Genomic DNA, 22,737 nt, shown 5'->3' with positions numbered 1-22,737 from the left:
TAAATTTATTGTGTGAACACTGGAGTTAATTTACATGTAACACCAGCCAGGTATCTTTATGGAAAGAAATTAAAGGTGCTGTAACAACACCAGACTGCTTAGGCGTTAGGCTAACATCACATATTCATTTAAGCAACACCAATCAGTGTTAAAACAATACCACTTGTATTCTTATCTGGCGTTCTTTAAACACTTCCCTGGTGTTTTCAAATATCCTATATGCCAGGCTGGTGTAACATAAACTCCAGTGTTTTGCAGTGTAGCAATATTACTATACTACTGATATACTACTACTACTGCTGCTGCTGCTACTACTGCTGCTGCTAATACTACTGCTACTGCTATATACTTCGACTACTAAAACTACTTCTTCCATCACCACCCACATAAACAACGATAATAACATTGATAATAATAATGATAGTAGCAATCATTAAGGTCTGGTCACACCGCCCGATCGTTGTTGGAGCGGTCGTGGAGCGGTAGGGAAAGAGGGTCGAATTTCGCTCACGAAATTGGGGAAAATATCGAAAACAACAATCGAGAAAAAAAAAGAAATCGAAAATTGGTGAACGGTAGCGAGCAGTTATCGTGGTTATGATTTTTTTCTCTCCGCTCCATGACCGCTCAAACAACGCTCGGGCGGTGTGACCATGGGCCCGTTACAGAAAGAGTTGCAATCAAAACGCAACTCTAAAAATCATCCGCAACTTGATTTTCAACCAATCAAAAGCGCGCATTTGGGACTTGCGATTGATTTTTTGACTTGCGTTTAAACGCAATTCTTTCTGCAACGGACCCCAGGCCTTTAACGCTGGAGCACCGATTAAACGTTGCACAATTTTTGTAAGCGTTTTACGAGCGGAAACGAGCGGGACTTTTTTGTCCCTTTTTTGCCAATTTTTCACGAGGAAAATGTGCCCCCTTCGAAAAATTATGGATCTGCCCATGGTTTTTTGTTTACAATAAGCCATACAAGTTTTTAATGGAAGAGATTCTAAAAAAAACCAAGGTTGTGGTTAAAAAATAAATGGAGAAAATGAAATAAAGTGAAATGTGTTCACAGATGATAGATTTTCTTGAAATATTCAATTAAATCATTGAACACGGTATTATTCGAAATCGTATTTATTCTAAAAGGGATTTTCCCCTAATTATAAAGGAGTTCCGTCTCCACATGTGACTTCCACCCACGCTAAACAAATATTAACAATTTATCCTTTTATGGTCCAATTGCAAAATGTTTCCATCCTTTTTTCTACATTCATGATTTCGAGTTCGAAGCTTTCTTCCGATCAAACAACCCAATTCTGCAATTACGAAAATTATTTTAATTAAAAAAAAACAAGTTATCAAGAAGGACATGCATATGGCTGATCACGGTCTAAATAACTTAAATCTAAATTATATTAAACGGAAGAAAATAAAATCCACAATCAAAATCTTGAATAATTGTGCCATTGCTTTTCGGTCTGGAAATATATTCAACTCAATAGTCACGTTTATATTGCATGGCAGTAATGCGTTCCCCGTTTTATTGTACATGCATACAATATCTTTAGCACGGAGATACAGGATCAAGTACAAACTTCACTCACGCATTCCATTATAATTTACCTTACAGGTCCAAAGTTCAAGAGGGTCTTTAAAGGACTTTGAAAGAAAAAAAATAGTTCAACTGTATTTTAAGGGGGAGGGGCAAACAGACCAAACCCATGTGTTTTCTCTCATTCACAGTGGTTTATGAAGAGTAGTCGTAAAATCGACCTTTTGGGAAGAACTACATGTATGTAAAGATAAAATAAGCTATAAAGTGCGTATCAAAAAAAAGTTTACACTTTGAAAAAACCCTGGGAATTTAAAAATATAGAACATGAGGGTAATATTTTCACATCATATAATCTTCGGTTTGGCTCTCATCTATCCAATGAAAGTAAAAGTTTTAATAGAATGTTACACTTGAGTTAGCACTGTCCATTTTTGTAAAGCTCGCAGAAATCTGTTTGTGCAGAAATGGTTGTTTTCACGCCGTGTCAAGGAGAAAGGGCGAATTCAAACTTAACCTGCGAAACATTTCTCACACATTTCCCTTGCACGTTCAGTCCATTGAAATAAAACGGATACATTCAAGCATTTTGTAACAATTTTGCCACCAAATTGAGAATTTAAAACATATAGAGCACAACCTTTACCCTTTTTGTGCCAGCTGGATCTGAGGACATACCTCAATCTGAATAAAAGTTTAAATCAGATATCTCCAGCATTTTTTCACTATGTTTTTTTATCATTTGAATTGGGTTTACATTTCATTTTTCATTTAAAACTTGTTTCTGCACACTTCCCCCAAGTTTGACAATGATTAACAAAATGAAAATCAAGCCTAAGCCATTTCATGTCAATCACAATTCAGGGCAAAGCAAATATCGTCACGACGGCCCTCGGTACATGGGGGGGGGGGTGGAGCGCAATGCATTCTTCGAAGTGTTTTGGGCATAGAAACAAGTTAAAAAGGTAAAATATATCTTCAAATCAATTTTACCAGCTAAATTTTATGTGTTCTTCATGTTTAAGTTCTACTTTTATTCCCATAACTATTTCAAAGTTCTTTCTTCATCCTTCTATCCTTCCTGCTTGTTCTTTCTTTCTTTTCTTTCTGCTATTAAATTTCCTTTGTTATTTCCTTTATTCTTTCTTTCCTTAAATTTTGTTCTTTCTTCCTTCTCCCGTGCTCAGTCTCCCCTTTATTTTCGCTCTTTCTCTCCTTCCATTACTTTCTATTTTTTTAATTTGCACCTGCCTTAATTCTTTCCTCCCTCTCTCGTCCTTTCTTTCATTCTTCATTTTTTCATTCTATTTTCCCCTATTCTTTCTTTCCTTTCCTTCCTTACTTCCTGTTTTCTTCATCTTTGTTTCTGTCAAAGAATGAAAGAAACATTTTTTCTTTCCTCCTCCTTTTTTCTTACTTTCATTTTTTCCTTTCTCTCTTTTATTTTGTCTTTCACATGTTTATTCATCTTTTTTTCGTTTATTTTTCCGTCTTTCTATATTCATTTCAAAGAATGACGTAAACCATTTTTCTCTCTTTTATTCTTTTATTTTATTTTTTCCCTTCATTTTCCCTTTCATATTTTCTTTCTTCTCAATTCATCTCTTTTCTTTCTCTCCTTCATTCTTCCGCTCACCCTTCCAATTATTTATATTTTTTCACAAGTCTAACACTGTGTAGCCTTCTTTGTTGATTTTTATTTTTTTCAATTGTCCCGTATTTCATTTTGTGAAATCTGGCCACCCTGTTTGAATCACTGAAGCATGTAAATTGGTCATGAAAATAACGAAAAAAGTTAAGAAAAGAACATTTTCAGTTACCAAAATGAAATAATATATGCCTAACATATTTCAAAATCGTATTTTTCTTTTCAATAAATGTTCATTGAACCGTGAAAGGATGAATATTGTTGAAGATACTCTTCCCAAAATAACTGCCATCGTATTCTATAATTTGTATTGATGGAAATGTGTAAAAATCCAATTATAGCAAATTTGGACTAGTGTTTATTCAACGGTGAAATTTAGCAAAGAAAGTTGTATCTTCTGTTAGAAAGTATCTTTTACAAGCTTTCTGACTATTTTTCATGTTGAGAATATGGAATAATAGTTCCAACAAAATGGATTCAATGTAATGATATTTGGCTTGTGACTTTTGAAAAGTGACATTTTTGCCTTTTGACGGTGCTCATTGGAGCATGACGTAGAAATACGTCCAAAACATTTACTCAGAGGATAGGATATAAAATTACCTACGTGCTCATGTAAAAATATATTAAATATTCGCATTGGTTCGGAAATTATTGATGTTTGTTAAAGGGGGGGAATTACTTTTTTTGTTTTGTATATTTAGTTCCCAAGACCCCATACTTTTCCTTCGTGGTCAGTTCCTTAGACCCACCATTTACGAGTTTCGTGAGGCACACCCCCTTCCAAAAATAAACTGCCCCCGGACGTGTACAACACTCTGTCTGCCATCACTTCATAAAGTGGTTCAAAGTGAATCTTGGTATCCTTAATACCTTTGAAGTTGTGACACTACAATAACCATGATAACTACGTACTGAATCTGACACAAAGAGGTTGACGTCTCGTCAAAATTCTACATATATTACGCTCCATGCACGGTTTTGGTTGAATTGTCAAATTTGAGTTTGCGCTTGCATATAATTTAGTAGACGCGGAATTATGTGCGTATTAAAACGGTTAATTATCAAATGATTTATGAAGGCTAAAAAACCCCAACAAATTACAGAACAATTATGACCTTATTCACACACCCGTATTATCATTTTTTTAGCATTTCTTGTTTTAAAACATGTATTTTTATCGGCATTTTTCTGCTTTGTTCTTTTATCAAAAGATTTTATTTTAATTCCTCTTCATCTTACAACGTCGCTAACCTTTATACACAAAGCACTGTTTCCTACACGGAGCGCTACTGGCTATTTAATAATTAATGTTATTTATATCCATACAGTTTTTGCTATGTGTTTTTTGGAGGGGGGGTGCACTCGAAAACCATTTATGTTATCTATATTAGGAGAACATTCCACCACTGTGCATATATACATGTATGTGTGTGTGTGGGGGGGGTGGTGTTCTACATTGTAACTAATTATCTTTAGGAGGAGTGGGCGGTCGCTCCCCATTTTACGCAGCCCATAACCTAATACATAAACATAAACAAATGAAATGAAACTGGGCGTTGTGGCGTGCGCCTATAATCCAAGCTGTGGGGAAGTTACAAATTATTGATTCAGAGGTTCAAGTCCTGACCATGTTCTTTCGGATGGTAAAGTTAAAAACTCAAATGCATACAAACACCCTTATCTGGTAGAGAAAAAAAATGTCCTGTAGATTTTAGAATGCAAGAACCAAGTACAAATCTGAATCCAATTTATACTTAACATTGCAGTACCGTAGGAATGGTGCCTTGTAAGAGGGAGTGCAAAATGATATTAAAACAGAAAAAATACCATTGCTTTTTGTACAAGAAGGAGACTTGCAATGTGCCTTTTATGTATTTTTTGTAAACACGAAATGAATAATTATCGGATAACATTTTATCTCAATAGCTAATTAATTAATTATGTATGTCATATAAAACTCACGGTATATTACAATTGTTAGAATTAATATCTAAAGATGCATAAAACTATACAAATGCATATACATGTATATATATATATACATGTATATATATATATACATGTATATATATATATATATATATATATATATATATATATATATATATATAGGGCCTATATATATATATATATATATTCTATGTATTCTATGCGGGATATGCGGGATATACATACGTATATATATATACACACAGACACACTGTGGATGAGTGTTTCCAATGTGATCAAACAGTAGGGAAAGGCAGGCGGGGTAAGTTGTGGCACTTTGCATTTTGCATGTTAGAATTGATATTGAAAGGGTTCGCGCCGACGACCACAACACTGACACGACTCACGAGGGCTGCGGTTTCATTGAACTCTTTTATTCACCAAAGGAAAACAGCCTCGGTCAGACACTAATTCTGCATTTTGCTTCAACATCTAAAGTAAAATTGTACATCAAGGGAAGTCCTTGCAGAAGTCTTCTCTACTTCAAAATTAAACTTCCTTCTGTAGGGACAAGTCTCCTCCTCAACATAAAAGTGCAATGGTGCACATCATAGTACAAAAGCATCCCTAAAGGGGGTACATAAATTGGCATTACTGCTACTCCAAAAAAGGCGGGAAAGAATTAGGGAATGAGCAAAAAAGGCGGGAAAGAATTAGCCAATGAGCAAAAAAGGCGGGAAAGAATTAGCCAATGAGCAGAGAGGGAGAGAGTAAGTCAAAGCTGATAGAAGTACAGAGAGGAAGAAAGAGTACTAAAGATAAAGTTGGCAGATATAATGTGCAATATAAGTTCATTATACACTTTATATTCAAATGCTACATGTACTGAATTGAAATAATAAAACATAGTATCATTTTAACTAGATTTTTTTAGAGAAATATTACACAAGGAAAATCCAATTTACAACATCTTCCCCACGATTAATGTCATAATGTTTGAAACAAAGATAAAACACAAAAAATACAATATCTTCCCCACATTCCATGCAATAATAGTTGCTATCTGCGGTAATTGCATGAAATTCAAAATGAAGTATAAAAGTGCTTACTACAGTAAGCTTAACATGCAGAAAAAAATATGTCAAACATTATAGAATATTAATCACACTCTATATCAAATGCATATAAGATGAAAAGTCTCTCTAAAAGAAATAATCTTTTCACTTCACTTTGGTAATACCGACACTGGGAGATGTAGTCGATTTCTGTGTTGTCCCTTGTTCACCCGACGGGACCTCCGACGCTCGACCTCATGATTCATGTTATCATGTCGAGATTTGTCGTCTTCCAGGGGTTCATTCTGCGGTATGGCATCTTCCGCCACATTGGTTTCTTCACTAGGAACATTTCTACCAGTGGGCTCATTCTCTCCGCAAGAGCCATTTTGATTAAGGGTGACAGGTCTCTCTTCACCAGATGTAAGCCTATCAGGCTCTGAGGGTTCCCACAAGAAGGTGAAGTAGGGGGTAGTATTCTCTGAAGTGGGCAATGGTTGTGACTTCACTCTGTCCTCTGGCTTATCCTGTGGAGTAGGAATTGCTATTTCCTCCCGCGGGTCAGGAATCAACAATCTCCTGTTGACCACCTTTGTTGGTCCTCCAAACATGGGTCGGATTTTATACACGTCACCCATCTCATTCACTGCTGTCACAATGAAGGGATCCCTTAAGACCTTGTCTTCAAGTTTATGACGTCCTTCAAATGCGCATTTCTTCAGTAGTACCCTTGCGCCGATGTTGAGAGGTGAACTCATAGGGAGGGCATCATGCCTCATCTTCTCACTATTCTGTATCATTTCCATATTCTGCTGCGCTAACATGTGGGCCTGTTGGAGTGACTTAGAGTGTTCTGACACAAAGTCTTCATCCCAATCTGCATTTCCATTCCCTATGAGTTGGTCCAGTGGGGTGTTGGGCTCTCGTCCATACAGAAGTCGGTACGGTGACAATCCAGTTGTACCATGTGGAGTACAATTGTACAAGAATACCAACTGGCCAATAAGCCCAGGCCACTTCTTTCGACGGTCAGGATCAAGGGAGCGAATCATACCACACAAGGTTCGGTTAAATCTCTCTGTCTGCCCGTTTCCTTGGGGATAGTAAGGAGTGGTATGTGTCTTTTCAATGCCATATAGCTTGCACAACTCTCGTACCAACAAACTTTCGAAATTTCGCCCCTGATCTGAGTGAATTCGAAGTGGAGCACCGTAGTGAACGATCCAACCATCAATCAAAGCATGTGCTACTACTGCGGCAGTTTGGTTCTTGCAAGGAATGGCTTGAGCAAATTTGGTGAAGGCGTCTGTGATTACTAAGACATCCTCATATCCACCTTGGCCTTTGTCAAGCTTGAGGAAGTCTATCGCGATCAACTCGAGGGGTCTGAATGCCAACAGATGCCGTCTTGGGGTCCGTATAGCTGGCGTTGGAGTCTTGGATGCAACACAGGCAAAACACTTCCTGATGTGTCCTCTCACATCATTGCACATACCCGGCCAAAAGCATCTTTCCCGCAGGATTGCTAAAGTTCTATTGATGCCTTGGTGGCCCCATTGGTCGTGGGCCATTTCTATCATCTTTTCTTGGAGACTCTTTGGTACAAGAAGCTGTCTTCTTTGAGGATGTTTTGATTCTGGTGGTTGCCTATACAGGACTCCCTTGTATTCTATAATGCTAGCTCGCTCCTTCAACCAGGACTTTATTTCTGCATTCTCTTGTTTGATTTCATCCTCGGACTTCCATTCACACCTGAGATAACGTCTGCACACCGAGAGTGCATTGTCACTCTGTTGAAGAGTTTCAAGTTCTTCTACTGAGTATGACGGGTACACGCCAGGAACTCTCGGCGGCTCCTCATCTACCAACTGGTCTCCTGAAACCACAACTTCTGCCGGGAGGACAGTGGTCACCGTCAGTGCTCCGATCATCTCCTTCACCTCGCCTTCATCATTTCCAGGGCACCTGCTGAGTGCATCGGCACATCTGTTAAGTTTTCCAGGACGGTATCGGATATCCAGCTGAAAGGCTGCCAACTGTGCTACCCACCTCTGTTCAGTGGCCCCCAACTGTGCAGTTTGAAGGTGGGCTAGGGGGTTGTTATCCGTGTATACAATACACTTAGCACCCAACAAATACCCTTTGAACTTCTCGACTACTGCCCATTTAAGGGCAAGAAGTTCTATCTTGAAGCTTGAGAAATCTGGATAATTCTTCTCGGCTCCACGTAGGCTACGGCTTGCAAACGAGATAGGGTGTAAATGTCCATTGTCATCTTTCTGCGACAAGCAGGCACCAAGTCCCTTTAGAGATGCATCAACCTCGAGTATGAATTCTTCTCCAAACTTGGGATAGGCAAGAACTGGTGTTGAAGACAGTCTCTCCTTAAGCTCATGAAATGACTCTTCGGCCTCTTTGGTCCACACAAAGCTTGTGTCTGGAGTGATGTCCCCTGTCTTCCTTCTCCTTTTCTTACACTTCTGTCCAGTTAGTGCATGGAGTGGTGCTGTTATTCTGGTGAAGTCAGGGACAAACCTTCTGTAATATGAAGCAAGACCGAGGAAGGAGCATAATTCTGATCCGTTTTGAGGTACAGGCCATGACTTGATCCTTGATACCTTGCTTGGGTCTACCATGACACCCTTCTCAGTGACAATGTGCCCTAGGTGGGCTACTTCTTTCTTGAAGAGCTGGCACTTTCCTCCTTTCAACTTCAGGCCATGTGTTGTTAGGCGGTCAAAGACTTCTCTGAGTGTTTCGAGGTGCTCCTCAAACGTTCTGGAAAAGACCAAAACATCATCAAGGTAGAGTATGACTTTTGAAAAGTTCATGTCACCAAAAATTGCCTCCATTACTCTCTGAAATGTGCTTGGGCTGTTGCATAGACCCTGAGGCATTCTTTCAAATTCATAGAGTCCCCAGGGTACACGGAAAGCAGTTAGGGGCACCGATTCTGTGTGCATAGTGATCTGGAAATATCCATGAGACAAGTCAAGGGAAGAGAAGTATTTGGCTCCATTCATTACTTCTAATGATTCGTCTATTCTGGGTAGTGGAAAGGAGTCTTTGACTGTTAATTTGTTCAATTGTCTATAATCAATACATAAGCGTAATGCCCCTGATTTCTTCCTCACAAGAACGATCGGACTGGCATAGGGGCTAGTTGACCTCTTTATAATCTTACGTTCCAGCATGTCTTGTAATAGATCACGAACCTCTGAAGTCACGTGAGGAGCTATCCTTCGATAGGGCAGACGCACTGGCTTGTCAGAGGTCACTCTGATTTCATGTGGTACTATATCACAACATCCCAGGTCGAATTCATCTTTAGAGAATGCTGCTTCATGATCATGTAGGAGTTTAGCAATCCTAGATGCATCTTCATAAGCCATCCCATCTAGGCTGATGCCCTGAGGAAGCAGTATTTCCGTACCATCAGTGAAAGAGAATCTCTCCTGTGATGCTGATGCTGTCCGACGGGGAGGCTTGGTATCCATTGCTTGCTCTGGCTCATGTCCGTCGTCATCAACTCCCGGCTCTGTCTTGGCAATCAATACATCACAGATATTAACCTCTAACTGGTCATCTTTAGCTTGTAGACAAATTTCACAATGTTCTTCCACTTGTTTGGCAGAAGCAATAGTTGAATGGGGTGGTACTATGAAATCTCTGTCTCCAGAATTCATCAGTAGAACATGCATGTCCCCATTTTCAGCACAACAGCCTTCAATGACTTCAACCTGGGAATCTCCAAACTGGCTGTTACCCTGGATAAGCCAGACACTTGACTCAGCATCTTCCCCACCTTGGAAAGGCCTCATTGCGCACTCTATGTGTTGTATCGTCCTGGCAGGCAAAACTACTCTTGTTGCCCCAGTAACAACCTCTCGTACATGTGCACTACCTGCAGTCTCAATGTCGAAGCAATCCTTCACCATCTGAAATTCCCCTTTCGCTCTCTCCAAAGGAAATAGTGCTCGAAGGGCATTGCATCCCAGCAGAATAGGGAAGTCTCTTTGTCTTTCCCCACATGACTCTCGTTGTACGATTAGAAATCCTATTGTAGCTTTTTGATCGTTTACAGAGACATGGGTTCGGATGAAGCCTTCCACTGGTACTTTGGTTGGCCCCACACCGACAATTTTCAAAGGTTTATTAAATGGGCTCACTTCTCCTACCGCTGCTTCCAACTGTCGATGAAACACGTCTGATGGTATAATGGACGCCTCTGCCCCAGTGTCGAGGATGCAGCCAATGGGTACACCAGCAACTTCTGCTATGACAGCTGGGCTTTCGGAAATCAAATCAGCTGTGTTGACTATCTCATCCATTGCTGGCACAACCTCTGCCACTGAAGTTTGTCTGCCTTGTGCCCCACTGGATTCATTTACATCCTCTGAATTACCACCAAATGACATATCAGTTTGTGGATTGGTTACAGTTCCTTCTATGGGCTCTTCTGTATGATATTGCTTTCTATTGTCCTCTGCCGTTTGGCCCTCAACAACAGAGGGGTCTAGTTTTCCTCCTGGGATGCGATATGTTGGTGAGGAATACTGGCAGCTCCTTGTGATGAGGACTGGAAGACTGTTGGCCTGTTGAAACTGCCATGATTCTGCATGGTACCTGATTCCGTGCTCCAAGTGGGGAAGCTTTGATTCTCCTGATGCCAGTTGCCAGCAGAGTAATTATATTCATGTGCAGGGGAACCGGTGGGTATGTTGGGGCAGTCACGTCGTAGATGTCCTTTATGGCCACAGCTGAAGCATCGTCCATCAGTCCTCTTTCTCTGAGGTTTTCCTCCTTTCAGCTTGGCGACTTCTCCCCTAAGTTGCTCCAACTCCGTCATTATAGCTTTCTGTTGTTCTACTACCTGTTGCACAAGCATGGAATCTTTCATGACTGCCCTTCCAACTTCAATATCTGCTTCTCGGACTCTGGGCCTCTGAGTGGTGGCAGTCTCCTGAAAGAGTTTGAGGGCTTCCTCACGAATCTTGGCAAATCCATCGATTTCATGCATCATCTGTATTCGCCTCAACTCTCTCCTCACCCAAGCCTCCCGGGCACCATTGACAAATTGATCACTTAAGGTCTTGTTTTTCAACTGACTTAAAGCTTCTCCTTGAGCTTGTGTAGTGGCAGCTTTTTCCATCTTGTTGTAGGTGCGAATCAGGGCACGGCTGAAGTCACAAAGTGATTCTCCATCTCTCTGTATGCGATTATGAAACTGACTACTGAGGGTCTGTGTGGTTTCCTGATAGCCAAAGCACAATTTCAGACGACTTACTATTTCATCAAAATCCTGTCTCTTTGATTCACTGAGACACATTATTTCCTCTCGTGCTGGTCCTGAAAGGTGATCTAGCAACAGTCGAGCTTTGCTACTCATTTCCATATTTTGGTTAGCAGTTACTCCATTAAATTCTTCAAGCCATTCTGACAAGGACATATCATCCGCATGATGTGGCATCCCTCGGAATTTTGGTAAGTTGCTCTGTAATATACTCTGTAATCCAATTGAACGGCGGAAGAATTGGGACAAAACATCCATACTCTCAGTTGTAGCTGATGATGAACTCGAACTGGTTTCCATGATCCTAGATTTCAATTTGGAACATAAAAAGAATTTTGCATACAGAATAGCGAAACCACAATACAATCACTGCAAAAATAAAAAAAAGCATATGTTGTCCATTACATACAGTCTGACCGAGGCTGTTTAGAACCAGTCTAAAGTCATTTCAATTTTACGTTGTGCACGATGACACCAGGATAAGACCACGTACAATGTAAGTTCTCAAGATTTCTTCTAAGTCCGATATCTGCAGAGCCCGCACCAGATGGTCCCTTGTTGCTGATGATCCCACTTCTGACACCATTGAAAGGGTTCGCGCCGACGACCACAACACTGACACGACTCACGAGGGCTGCGGTTTCATTGAACTCTTTTATTCACCAAAGGAAAACAGCCTCGGTCAGACACTAATTCTGCATTTTGCTTCAACATCTAAAGTAAAATTGTACATCAAGGGAAGTCCTTGCAGAAGTCTTCTCTACTTCAAAATTAAACTTCCTTCTGTAGGGACAAGTCTCCTCCTCAACAACAAGCAGTGGGAATGCCCTGGCTACTGCCAGTGTCATGAGTCACTGGACTCTCTCCCTAGCTAACAATAAAAGTGCAATGGTGCACATCATAGTACAAAAGCATCCCTAAAGGGGGTACATGAATTGGCATTACTGCTACTCCAAAAAAGGCGGGAAAGAATTAGCCAATGAGCAAAAAAGGCGGGAAAGAATTAGCCAATGAGCAGAGAGGGAGAGAGTAAGTCAAAGCTGATAGAAGTACAGAGAGGAAGAAAGAGTACTAAAGATAAAGTTGGCAGATATAATGTGCAATATAAGTTCATTATACACTTTATATTCAAATGCTACATGTACTGAATTGAAATAATAAAACATAGTATCATTTTAACTAGATTTTTTTAGAGAAATATTACACAAGGAAAATCCAATTTACAACAATATGACTAGTAAAATTGTAGAAATAAGTACCCTGCCCTTAAATTTGATCCTTGGGAAATATTTTTTCATCCAATTATACACTTCTACCCCACACTGAAAGTCATTGTAACCTTTGAAAAAAAAACAAATGGCTCAACCTGCCACATCTGTGTGATAAGTTGTGCCACCGTCTGGGGTAAGTTGAGCCATAATAATTATATACAAAATCTATGCGGGAAGTACCAGGATGACAATTTTTCTTTTGAAGTCTTTTTACTTATTAATTCTTAATAAGCACTAACACCTTCTAAAAGTAAAAGAACTGTCATGTGAATTTGCTCCTTTCTGGCTGCATATCAATGGCCTTTTACGGTTTTTTTTTATTATTATACATCACCATAAGAATTACCATGGCTCAACTTGCCCCATGTTGATTTGGCTGCAGTCCGAACTTATTGCGATGTTTTCACATCCACACATTTCTTATGCATTCATAATGTAAAAGACCATGACAAGAATGAGAAACCATACCTGGACTAACACTATTGTTCTTATTTCTATAATATATTTCAAGACGTGAGTGGGTAAAAAAAAACACTTATCCATTTCACACCCTTTTTTATACTTTCTTTGCTGAAGTTTGTATATTTCCCCCTAAAAAGTACTTTTTATTTCAAAGATCAAAACAAAGTGGTGGGCTTAAGGGTTATGAAATGGGTCATCAATATATGACACCATCACAATGTCTGACTCATTCATTATTAGCTTGGGGTGGTTGCTCAACTTCCCCCTACCATGCCTATGCTCAACTTACCCCGCCTTCCCCTATATGTGGCTGGTATCGGCCTAATCGGCTAAACCCAGTTATTCGGACATCACAATGGTCCAAGCCAGAATACATGTTTTCTGTTGCTTGTAAGTTATAGGCCTATCTTTCTCCCTGCATAACAATACATAAATTGGTACAGTATAGTGTTACATTAATAATAATATTACGTAATATGATCTTAGTAGTACCGTAGAACTAATTCAACTAATCGTCAACTAAACCAGGCCTGGATTGGTACTAGTGCATATGACAAAAAGTGAATTCTGCCCATGCGAACTACAGTAAGCCTATATTGAGGGAGTAATCTAGAAATTAATAGGAAATTGAATGGTGAATACTTACATAGTTTCTCCTATTGAAATAAAGATGTTTTCCCCCTGTAAATTCTACTTCGATTGCATGCCTATCTATGTAATTTCCACTTTGATTACTTCCGGCTTGCTGTACTGCATAAAACACTTGTAGTGTCGCCGCAGAAGCAACATAATTTGTTGCATGAAACCTCCAATGAGAGCTTACTGGCACGGTATAAACGAAGCTTGTTGAAATCCATATATTCCCCTTTCCATAAGGGTATTCCCCAACTAAACACACGCAGGAATGGTTAAGTAAGTATTGGATTACGGCATTAAGATTTCCAGGGGATCCGCCGAAGACAAGGTGCGAGCAGCCGGCGAAGCAGGCCACCAGTGATCGTCTGATTCCAACATGTGCATAATACTACTGTAACCCAAAGAGCTGTTTGCAGTTGGTCACGGTTGATAGCCCCGTACACGTCATGGCGAGACCAATTCTATACAACACAATTCTTTTCATTCCTATTTGTATTGTTGTTGAACGTGTTGTACTCCCAGGTGCGTAATATTGATAAAAAGATTAATTTGTTTGAAGACCCGTTGACAGTTTTCTTCACCCTTCGTAGCCCCCCCCCAAAAAAAAAAATAACAACAGTTGATTGTACATTTTCTCGATTATATGATTATATCATTTTTTCATCTTCATTTTAACTGATATGTATATATATATATCCAAAACAAGAAACACAACACACAGGCAAACCCATCAACTTCCTAGACGCGAAGGACGCCAACTGGAGACAGGAGACAAGTACATGTACATGTATATAGGTAATGCGAAATGTCATCTCTGAAACTCATTGCAACACTTCAACGACCATCATGACATCATTCACCCATTCAAACGTCTTACCATATCGAGTCTGCATTTTCATTACCGGGATATAGTTGTAAATACTATTAACTCAGTGCAATAACACACCTCTCAGAAGAAGAAAATCAAACCCAATCGGTAATGATAATAATAGTGATGATAACAATGACAAAAGTAATGATTTTGAATATAGTCAAACGTATGAAAAAAGCTATGATTAGAATACATGATATGAATAGATAAATATGGAAATAATAGAAGAGAATAATGAAGATTATAAAAATAGACAAGAGAGAGAGGAAAAAAAACCCAACGAGGCTTTAGAATTAATAACAAGAACGAATGAGGGCACTTTCCAATACTCACTGCTGTTTATTGTGAGCTCCGGGGTGAAGATATTTATATTTGAATAAATGCATTAAAATTAAAAAATGAAAATGCTGAAAATTTCATCAAAATCGAATTACAATTAGCAAAGTTATTGAATTATAAGATTTGCATTATTCCGGTTACAGGTCTAGGCATGTCTTCGTGAATATTAATCAGCTGGGCCGATGATGTCACATCCCCACTTTCCTTTCTCTCATGTTATTACATGAAATCATAATTATTTCATTTTTTTATGAATGTGTCAATTATGTATCTCCATTATGACTAAATAAGTTGCAGCAGGGAATATATAATGCACTCGATCAGTTGTCAATCAAGCTGTTTGATTTCTTGATAGAAACATTTTGAATAAACCCAATGACATATAATAAAATGCAAAAAAAACAACTAGGGATATGGCGTCATCAGCCCAGCTAATGAGTATTAATGAAGACATGCTCTCTGCCTAGAGCATCCGTTTCAAACATAAAGATTGTTTGATAGCCTGTCATGGAAATTTGCATCGATAAGGGAATTATTCAATAGACCTTTTTTTTCTTAGCCGTCAGAACAATTTAGATTCGTTTTTACCCCACAATCATGATAACAAAGTATAAACAGCAAAGACAAGTATAAGTTTCACGCAGAATACTGGTTACCAACGATAACTATCTTGTGTTTTTTTTCGCGCAAGTATTTGCTGTTTCTCGGGGTTAATTTTGACAAGTTTCTTATTGTAATTTTGGACCGTTCGTCCAAAATTTATTCCAATTCAGCTATCGGAGAAGCTCACAACGAACCCCACTGATAATGCAACAACTTGGTTGAATATGATGAAGAAACACAAAGGCACTTCGAAATTCATCCCTTTTTAATTTATGATCTATGAGTCTTTCATGCATTGTGTTTTTTATAACAATTTTCTGGCGTTAAATGTAAGACGGTTAATGACCTTTGAGCTCAAAAGATATAGAAAATAAAATCTTCTTCTCCCCTACTACGTGTTTGTTGGCAAATGTCGACAAACCATAACCCCATATCTTCATTGTTCCCAAGTTTTCCATCCTCTGTCTCTCAATTCTCTTCCTTTCTCCGTTCCCTCCCTTACGACCCCCCCCCCCCTTCTCGACCCCCTCTATAACCTTTCTCCAACTCAATAAAACATACATCCCGGTCGAAGTCCATGCACGTACATCAAAACTCAAATGCAATATGTTATCTGATTTTACCTGTTACGATACTGCAACAAATAACAATGAAATAATTTGAAATTTAATTTCCCTTTTTTTTATTACAGGAAATTGATTATACATTAACAATCATAGATAAAACAGGAATAAATATTTATCATACGTCTCTTGAGGAGACCGATGTGCAATATATCCGATTAATTATCCAAAGTAAAAGTCCAATTTGGCGGGCGAAAAGTAAAAGTTCACAATGATGGCGATGATAAAACCGAAGTTGAAGCACGATGAATAACAAGAGTCACTGTGATTAGTTGAAATGTCCGTGAAGACGATGTTGATGATTAACAGTCAATTTCAGCAATCCATGGGTTGATAAGCGTTCATTAAAGAGGTTGATGATCTCGATGAGAACTGAGAATTCCTCTCTCAAAATAACTTCAAACAGTTCATTGGTGGTGTGCAAATAATTCCACAGAAGATAATTATTCCAGGTGGAAATAAACTCTGCTCTGACATAAAGTCTGGCGTGAAACATTTAGCTCTGATCTGATATGATCTGATCTTATGAAGTGATCTTGTATGATGTGATGATGTCCTTGACGAATCTGCCAGCTTTATATACTAATTACAACTATTCTAGATCCTTCTAGTATTCACTATTCTAAAGGCTTCTGGTATTGTCTTTTAAAACAACATTCTCCTTTCTGGAGCATTCTACATTTCTAAAACATTCTTGAATGACCTAAGTGAAATCAACAACACAGTCAATAAAATAGCTAAGCCTATTGCTGAAATCCTATTGTGTAGTTGCTTTTCCCTATTCAACAATAAAACTCTTTGCCCTTTAAATAGGCAGAGGCCTGCTTAACAAAAGCTTTTTCAAACATGATTAAAACAACATTCTCCTTTCTGGAGCATTCTACATTTCTAAAACATTCTTGAATGACCTAACACAGTCAATAAAATAGCTAAGCCTATTGCTGAAATCCTATTGTGTAGTTGCTTTTCCTATTCAACAATAAAACTCTTTGCCCTTTAAATAGGCAGAGGCCTGCTTAACAAAAGCTTTTTCAAACATGTTGTGGAACGTTCTTGATCATTCTAAGTTATAAATATCCTTAAAGAGGAAATAACTAAATAAATGAATGTAATTGCTTTTACAGTTCTTCTTATATGTAACATACCAAAATAAGACGTATTATAACTAGAATATTCGTACACACTCTGGACCGAATAAGATTATGCTCCCCAAACAGTTGTTATATTCATGTCACAGTATTTATGTAATCATGATTACTGTGATATGAATATGACAACTGTATGGGCTTTGTCATAGGTTGACCTGGATGTCATCGTTGAGGACAATAAATTGCAAGATTACATATTATATAAAAATCAAAGTGTAAAGATTAAATTAATAGCTGTCATGATGATATGCGTAGCTTAGTTCAATGACCAGATGTATGGTTTTATTTATGCTTACGTCTTGTAACTTCTTTGTTGAAAGTATCACCAATAAAATGGCAATAAATGAAATTAATATTTACACGAGCACTTGCGCTTAATAGTCTGCGAACACAGACCGTGATTAAAACTTTGATCAGTAAGTAGACTTCACACTAATGTAGCTCATTAAGATTTTTGTTTCTGTTTCAATCCCAGAGAGAGGGCCTTCGTTGAACAAGTATTTGTAGGCTCTACACTGCATTTAGACCCCCTTAAATCGAGTGCATTACACCAGACTAACAACATATACCCCTGAAACTAAACAAAAAATAGTCTAATAATAATAATGCTTCTAGCAGTCCCAATATTGACAACACGGACTCCAAACAGACACCGACAGATTTCCCCTCTTTGGAAATATTACGTAAAGGATTTATCTGAAGCAAGGCCCTGGGAGAACAATTTATTGACTTGGGGTGCTGATGAATTCAAAAAAGGTCTCTTACCACAAAATGAATGTCAAATTGTTTCAGAGTAATAAAAAAAGGTTTCACCTCAAAATGAACTTCATTTTGGTTAGTCTTTCCAAATTCTACACATCTTCCAGAATATCCAGAAAAATAAAACACGCAGCACCCCCGAATAAATTATTCAGAACTCCCAGTACCACCGCTACCCATGGTCATTTTCTTTTGGTCAGGATTGTTTAGAATTGAAAATTGCATCCGTATTTTATATCATTTATTCCGTTATATTGAAAAAACCTCTAGGAAGAACAGAACCATGAAATCAATGGCGCAGAGAAGCGTCTTCGTTCAGTATCATCTTTTTTCATTTTTAAGTATTTGCATCATGTTATCATTTTGTAGCAATAATTCACTTTTGCACACGTCCATTTCGTTTTTGCAATTTTCATACGGTAAATAAGACTAACCCATACCATGCACCAGAAGGAGAATTTTGTCATAATCTGTGACTCTCGTTGCTTCCTCGCGTTAACATTGTTTGCCATGCAGTGAACCCGATCCAAGGTTTTGCTTATGACCCTGGGAAGCGGGGGTGCTGGGGAGATGAACAATGATGAAGCACCCCCTCAAAAATTTCCTTTGAGAATGCTGCCTGTAATATTTTCCAATGGAAGCTCCTACTCGAATTCTGGTAGGTGTTGAAAGCAAAATGGCCTATATTTCGCAGTGAAACCTTCCTTTTTTACTTGTCAAAATTATATCAGCAACCTAGCAACAACAAAATGAGTTCCTAGGGCTCTGGCTTTGAGACGTAGGCTACCACAGTATAATACACTAGGAAGTTCTCGGAACTGCTAAGCAGGACACCTTCTGAAACATAAAGAATGTGATATCAAATGCCCTTCATGATAATCAGTGGCGGACCGTGACCCGGAGGAGACAAAGCATTGGAGGGACACTGTATTGTTTGTGAACAATGCTGTGCACCTCCCATGCTTTGTCTCCTACGAGTCACGGTCCGCCACTGATGACAATGATGTCTTTGTCGAGGGTATGTGAATTGACAGCGGTTTCGTCTGTGACTTTGAACAAACGACATTGCGTTTTTTTTTTGTCAGCTCGGAAACGTAGGATGAAAGTGTTGTTCCGATTTATCAATTTTTTACACAAACCTCCTACATTTTCATTGTGATTTGACTTAGATTTTCAATTCATTTGCTGCGTGCTAGGGTTAATTTTGCGAAAACTCTTTATTGTACGATGTATCAAAATTACAAAGTAATACATCATAAACATGTTGTATGTTATGTTTATAGTATCCACACCCCATGAATGCAAATATAAGAAGGTTGAACTTGAACTTGAGTTTGTGCATACATTGTATAATTTTTTATATCAAATTTCTAATCACTTTGCAGATGCTATGATACATCTGGGACAAACGTTTTATCATATCACGTGAGTGGTCACGTGGTATATGATAACAACAACATGAATAAAGTCCTTAAAATCCATGACACAGTGGATTTGGATGCATATTAAATCCATCCCTCTCTCTGCAAGGAACAATAATATCCGCAATAAGGTAAGAAGAACATCAAAGTGAGAATATTTCTCTTCAGGGATAATTTTAAAAGAGTAAAAATATTCGATTTGATTTGCTCTGATTCCAATCTTCTACTCGTTTCCAGAGTGACATAATGCGCTGTAATATATATATATATATATATATATATATATATATATATATATACATGTATAATGATGAAGGAATGATATATACACATGTCTAATCTTCTTTTCTCTTGAATCTTCCCTCTAATTTTACGTTACTCTCAATCATGCTTTTAAAACAGAGAGGGAATGTTTCATTTCATGTTTTAGAATGAAAAAAAAAGAAATGCACCTTCGGTCTTATTTTTTTGTGTTTACTTATTTTTTGTGTTTACTTTTCAGTATGATTGTGATATCCAGGTCAACAGACTTGATTAGAAATGCGTTTCATTGTGTTTTAGCCATGATTCACCCACATCAGTTTAGATTTAAAATATAAAAGGGCCTGTGTACTAATACCACTTATACAGTGGGATCGTTGTACATCCATAGGTAAAGCTTCACTACACCATTTTGGGGCGCATTCATCGTTGTAACTTTTACGGGAATTACAAATGTGCATCACTAACGAAAAGCAAAATCCAACTAAGATAGTGAGAAAGAGGATGCGACCATAGCAACAATGTGTGATTTCGGGTGTAAAGAGCGAAAGGTGCAGTATTGGACTTTTTGGTGCGACAAGATATTTGCTCCTGCAATATTTCCTTCCGTTTTTACTATCTCAGAGGCAAGGGTTGGGGGAGGAGATCTTGGCTTAAATGTTGGCTCAAATTATATTGTTCTGATTCCGATGTAACCCATTATGTTATGTGATTATGCTGCGGATATTGCAAATAAAATGATTTATTTTCAATGCGTGATTTTAACAGCATTTTTTTTTAGTTTTTCCTCAGTTTTTGTTAAATAAAAAGGAATCAAACACTCTGAAGTAAATGTAATGCTACTATTCCCATGGAAGCTTTGCATATTATAGTTGTACCATAATCATGTCCAAATATGTTCGAAAGTATACCAGAAACGCTGCGGCAATGGCATAGCTTAACCATTATGGTTACACTTCGTAATTCTGAAGCTTCGTAATTCCGAAGGTTCTTTATTCTGAACGTTCGTAATTCCGAAACACGTAAATTGCCTATACCTCGATGTTCGTTAATCCGAAAACGAAAAAGGGTTCGTTAATCCGAACATTTGTGGCGTTATTCCGAAGGTTCTTTATTCCGAAGGTTCGATAATCCGAAAACGAAATAAGGTTCGTTGTTCCGAAGGTTCGTTAATCCGAAAACGAAATAAGGTTCGTTGTTCCGAAGGTTCGTTAATCCGAAAACGAAATAAGGTTCGTTGTTCCGAAGGTTCGTTAATCCGAAAACGAAATAAGGTTCGTTTTTCCGAAGGTTCGTTAATCCGAAAACAAAATGAGGTTCGTTAATCCGAAAACGAAATAAAGTTCTTTTTCCGAAGGTTCGTTAATCCGAAAACGAATAGGGTTCGTTAATCCGAAAACAAAATAAGGTTCGTTAATCCGAAAAATGAAAACCGGGAAAGCAGCGGCAGAGGCAAGGGGGAGGGGGGCGGGGGACCCTGTAGCCGTTCAATTGTCATGAGGATAGGAAGGCAAGGGCGGCCGAACGAATTTTCGTTTGTGGGGTAAAAAATGAAACTCATACGTCAAAATGGACACTTTGGTGATATTTTCCCCTTAAGATTATCATCTGCTTGAAGTCATTGTGTGTTTGATAGTGATTAAGTAGAGAATAACCTTTTTTGAAGTGATTTCTTATTATGGCAAAACGTATATTTAGGCTTTATTTTTTCGGGAGAGAGTGTAATGAGCGAGCGGCTTGGTAAAACAAATTCAAAGGTGAATTTGTAAAACGTTTTTGGGGGTAAATTATTCTTAAAATGGCATAATTGCGAGGTGTTGCGAGAGTGAATCACAAGCTAAAACTTTTGGGTATTTCAATAAAAAATGAAAATAAGTTTTTAAAAATCCGAGCAGATTTCTGCTGTCATTAAAAAGATGTGCATCTAACTAAAAAATTAACACGAGCGCAAAACACAGCTTAAACATACTGACCAGAAAAGGAACCTGTTAAAGCATTTAGTGACCTCTTTAGGATGCACATTTCACCAATCGAATAAGAGTGCGAAGCGCAAGCTGAAAATTTGCAATATTCCAGCCTGAAAACTTAACTTGTATACTTTAAAAAGAGCATTTTATTTCGAAAAAACACGAAAAACGGCATATTTATTTTTGAAAAAGGAACTTTCCTATTTTGGAAAATATTAATTTCCCTGTTTTTTATTTCATTTTTGGGGTGCAAGTGCCCCCTGCCTCCCTCCCGGCGGATCCAACTTTCGTCAAATCAGGGGAGGGGGGCAATATTTTTTTCAGCCACATTTTCCTCGATCGGCAGCTTAAAGTTGATTTTTGTTTCTTTCTTTGAAAGGGTAGTCCTAACAGTCAATAATTAGCTTTATACTTATAAAATAAAGTAAATATGTAATAACATGATAAACCCTTTTTTAAATAATGCGAGCGCGAGCTATATATTTTTTTTTAATATGATGGGCAATATGTTTGTGATCTTTAAAACGAGATGCCTATGTAACTAAATTTAGATAATAACTGCTAGCAAGATCGCAAACAGAAATTTTAAATATAGGCTATAAGCTCTGACCTGATCTAAAGGGGACATTTAAAGAACTTTTTGCAGTTAGCCATGAAGACGATGGGTGTTTCAACCAGTGGCGGCGGAATATATTTTCCTTGGGGGGGGGGGTGGCAAAGCCAAAAAAAGGGAGCCAATATAGGGGCAATTTGGTGCAAACGTATATTTTCACCATGAGATTATCATCTGTGTAAAGAGGTTGTGTGTTTTGTAGTAATTGAATTGAGCAAAAAGAAATTAAGTGATCACTGATTGATAAATTATAAATTTACGTTTTATTTTTTTGGGGAAAAAATCAAAT

At 38.1% G+C, this 22,737-nt stretch overlaps 2 protein-coding genes across 2 annotated transcripts in view; both read right to left on the bottom strand.

Annotated features, from left to right (window-relative positions):
• LOC121416929 overlaps positions 1-14,265 on the bottom strand; it is a 31,479-nt gene extending 17,214 nt beyond the window's left edge. The window contains exon 1 of the mRNA XM_041610462.1: positions 13,854-14,265. The gene's annotated coding sequence lies outside the window, so the exon portion shown is untranslated. The remainder of the gene's footprint in view (positions 1-13,853) is intronic.
• Positions 10,679-12,690, bottom strand: LOC121416930. The gene has a single exon (XM_041610463.1). The coding sequence runs from the start codon at positions 11,772-11,774 to the stop codon at positions 10,698-10,700; it is 1,077 nt and encodes a 358-aa protein (XP_041466397.1). The 5' UTR covers positions 11,775-12,690; the 3' UTR covers positions 10,679-10,697.
• Positions 14,266-22,737: the final 8,472 nt, after the last annotated feature.

The sequence above is a fragment of the Lytechinus variegatus genome, chromosome 6 (genome assembly GCF_018143015.1).
Source record: "Lytechinus variegatus isolate NC3 chromosome 6, Lvar_3.0, whole genome shotgun sequence".
Classification (NCBI taxonomy): Eukaryota; Metazoa; Echinodermata; class Echinoidea; order Temnopleuroida; family Toxopneustidae; genus Lytechinus; species Lytechinus variegatus.
The sequence above is the reverse complement of the archived record's forward strand: the minus strand, read 5'-3'. Positions and strand labels throughout refer to the sequence as shown.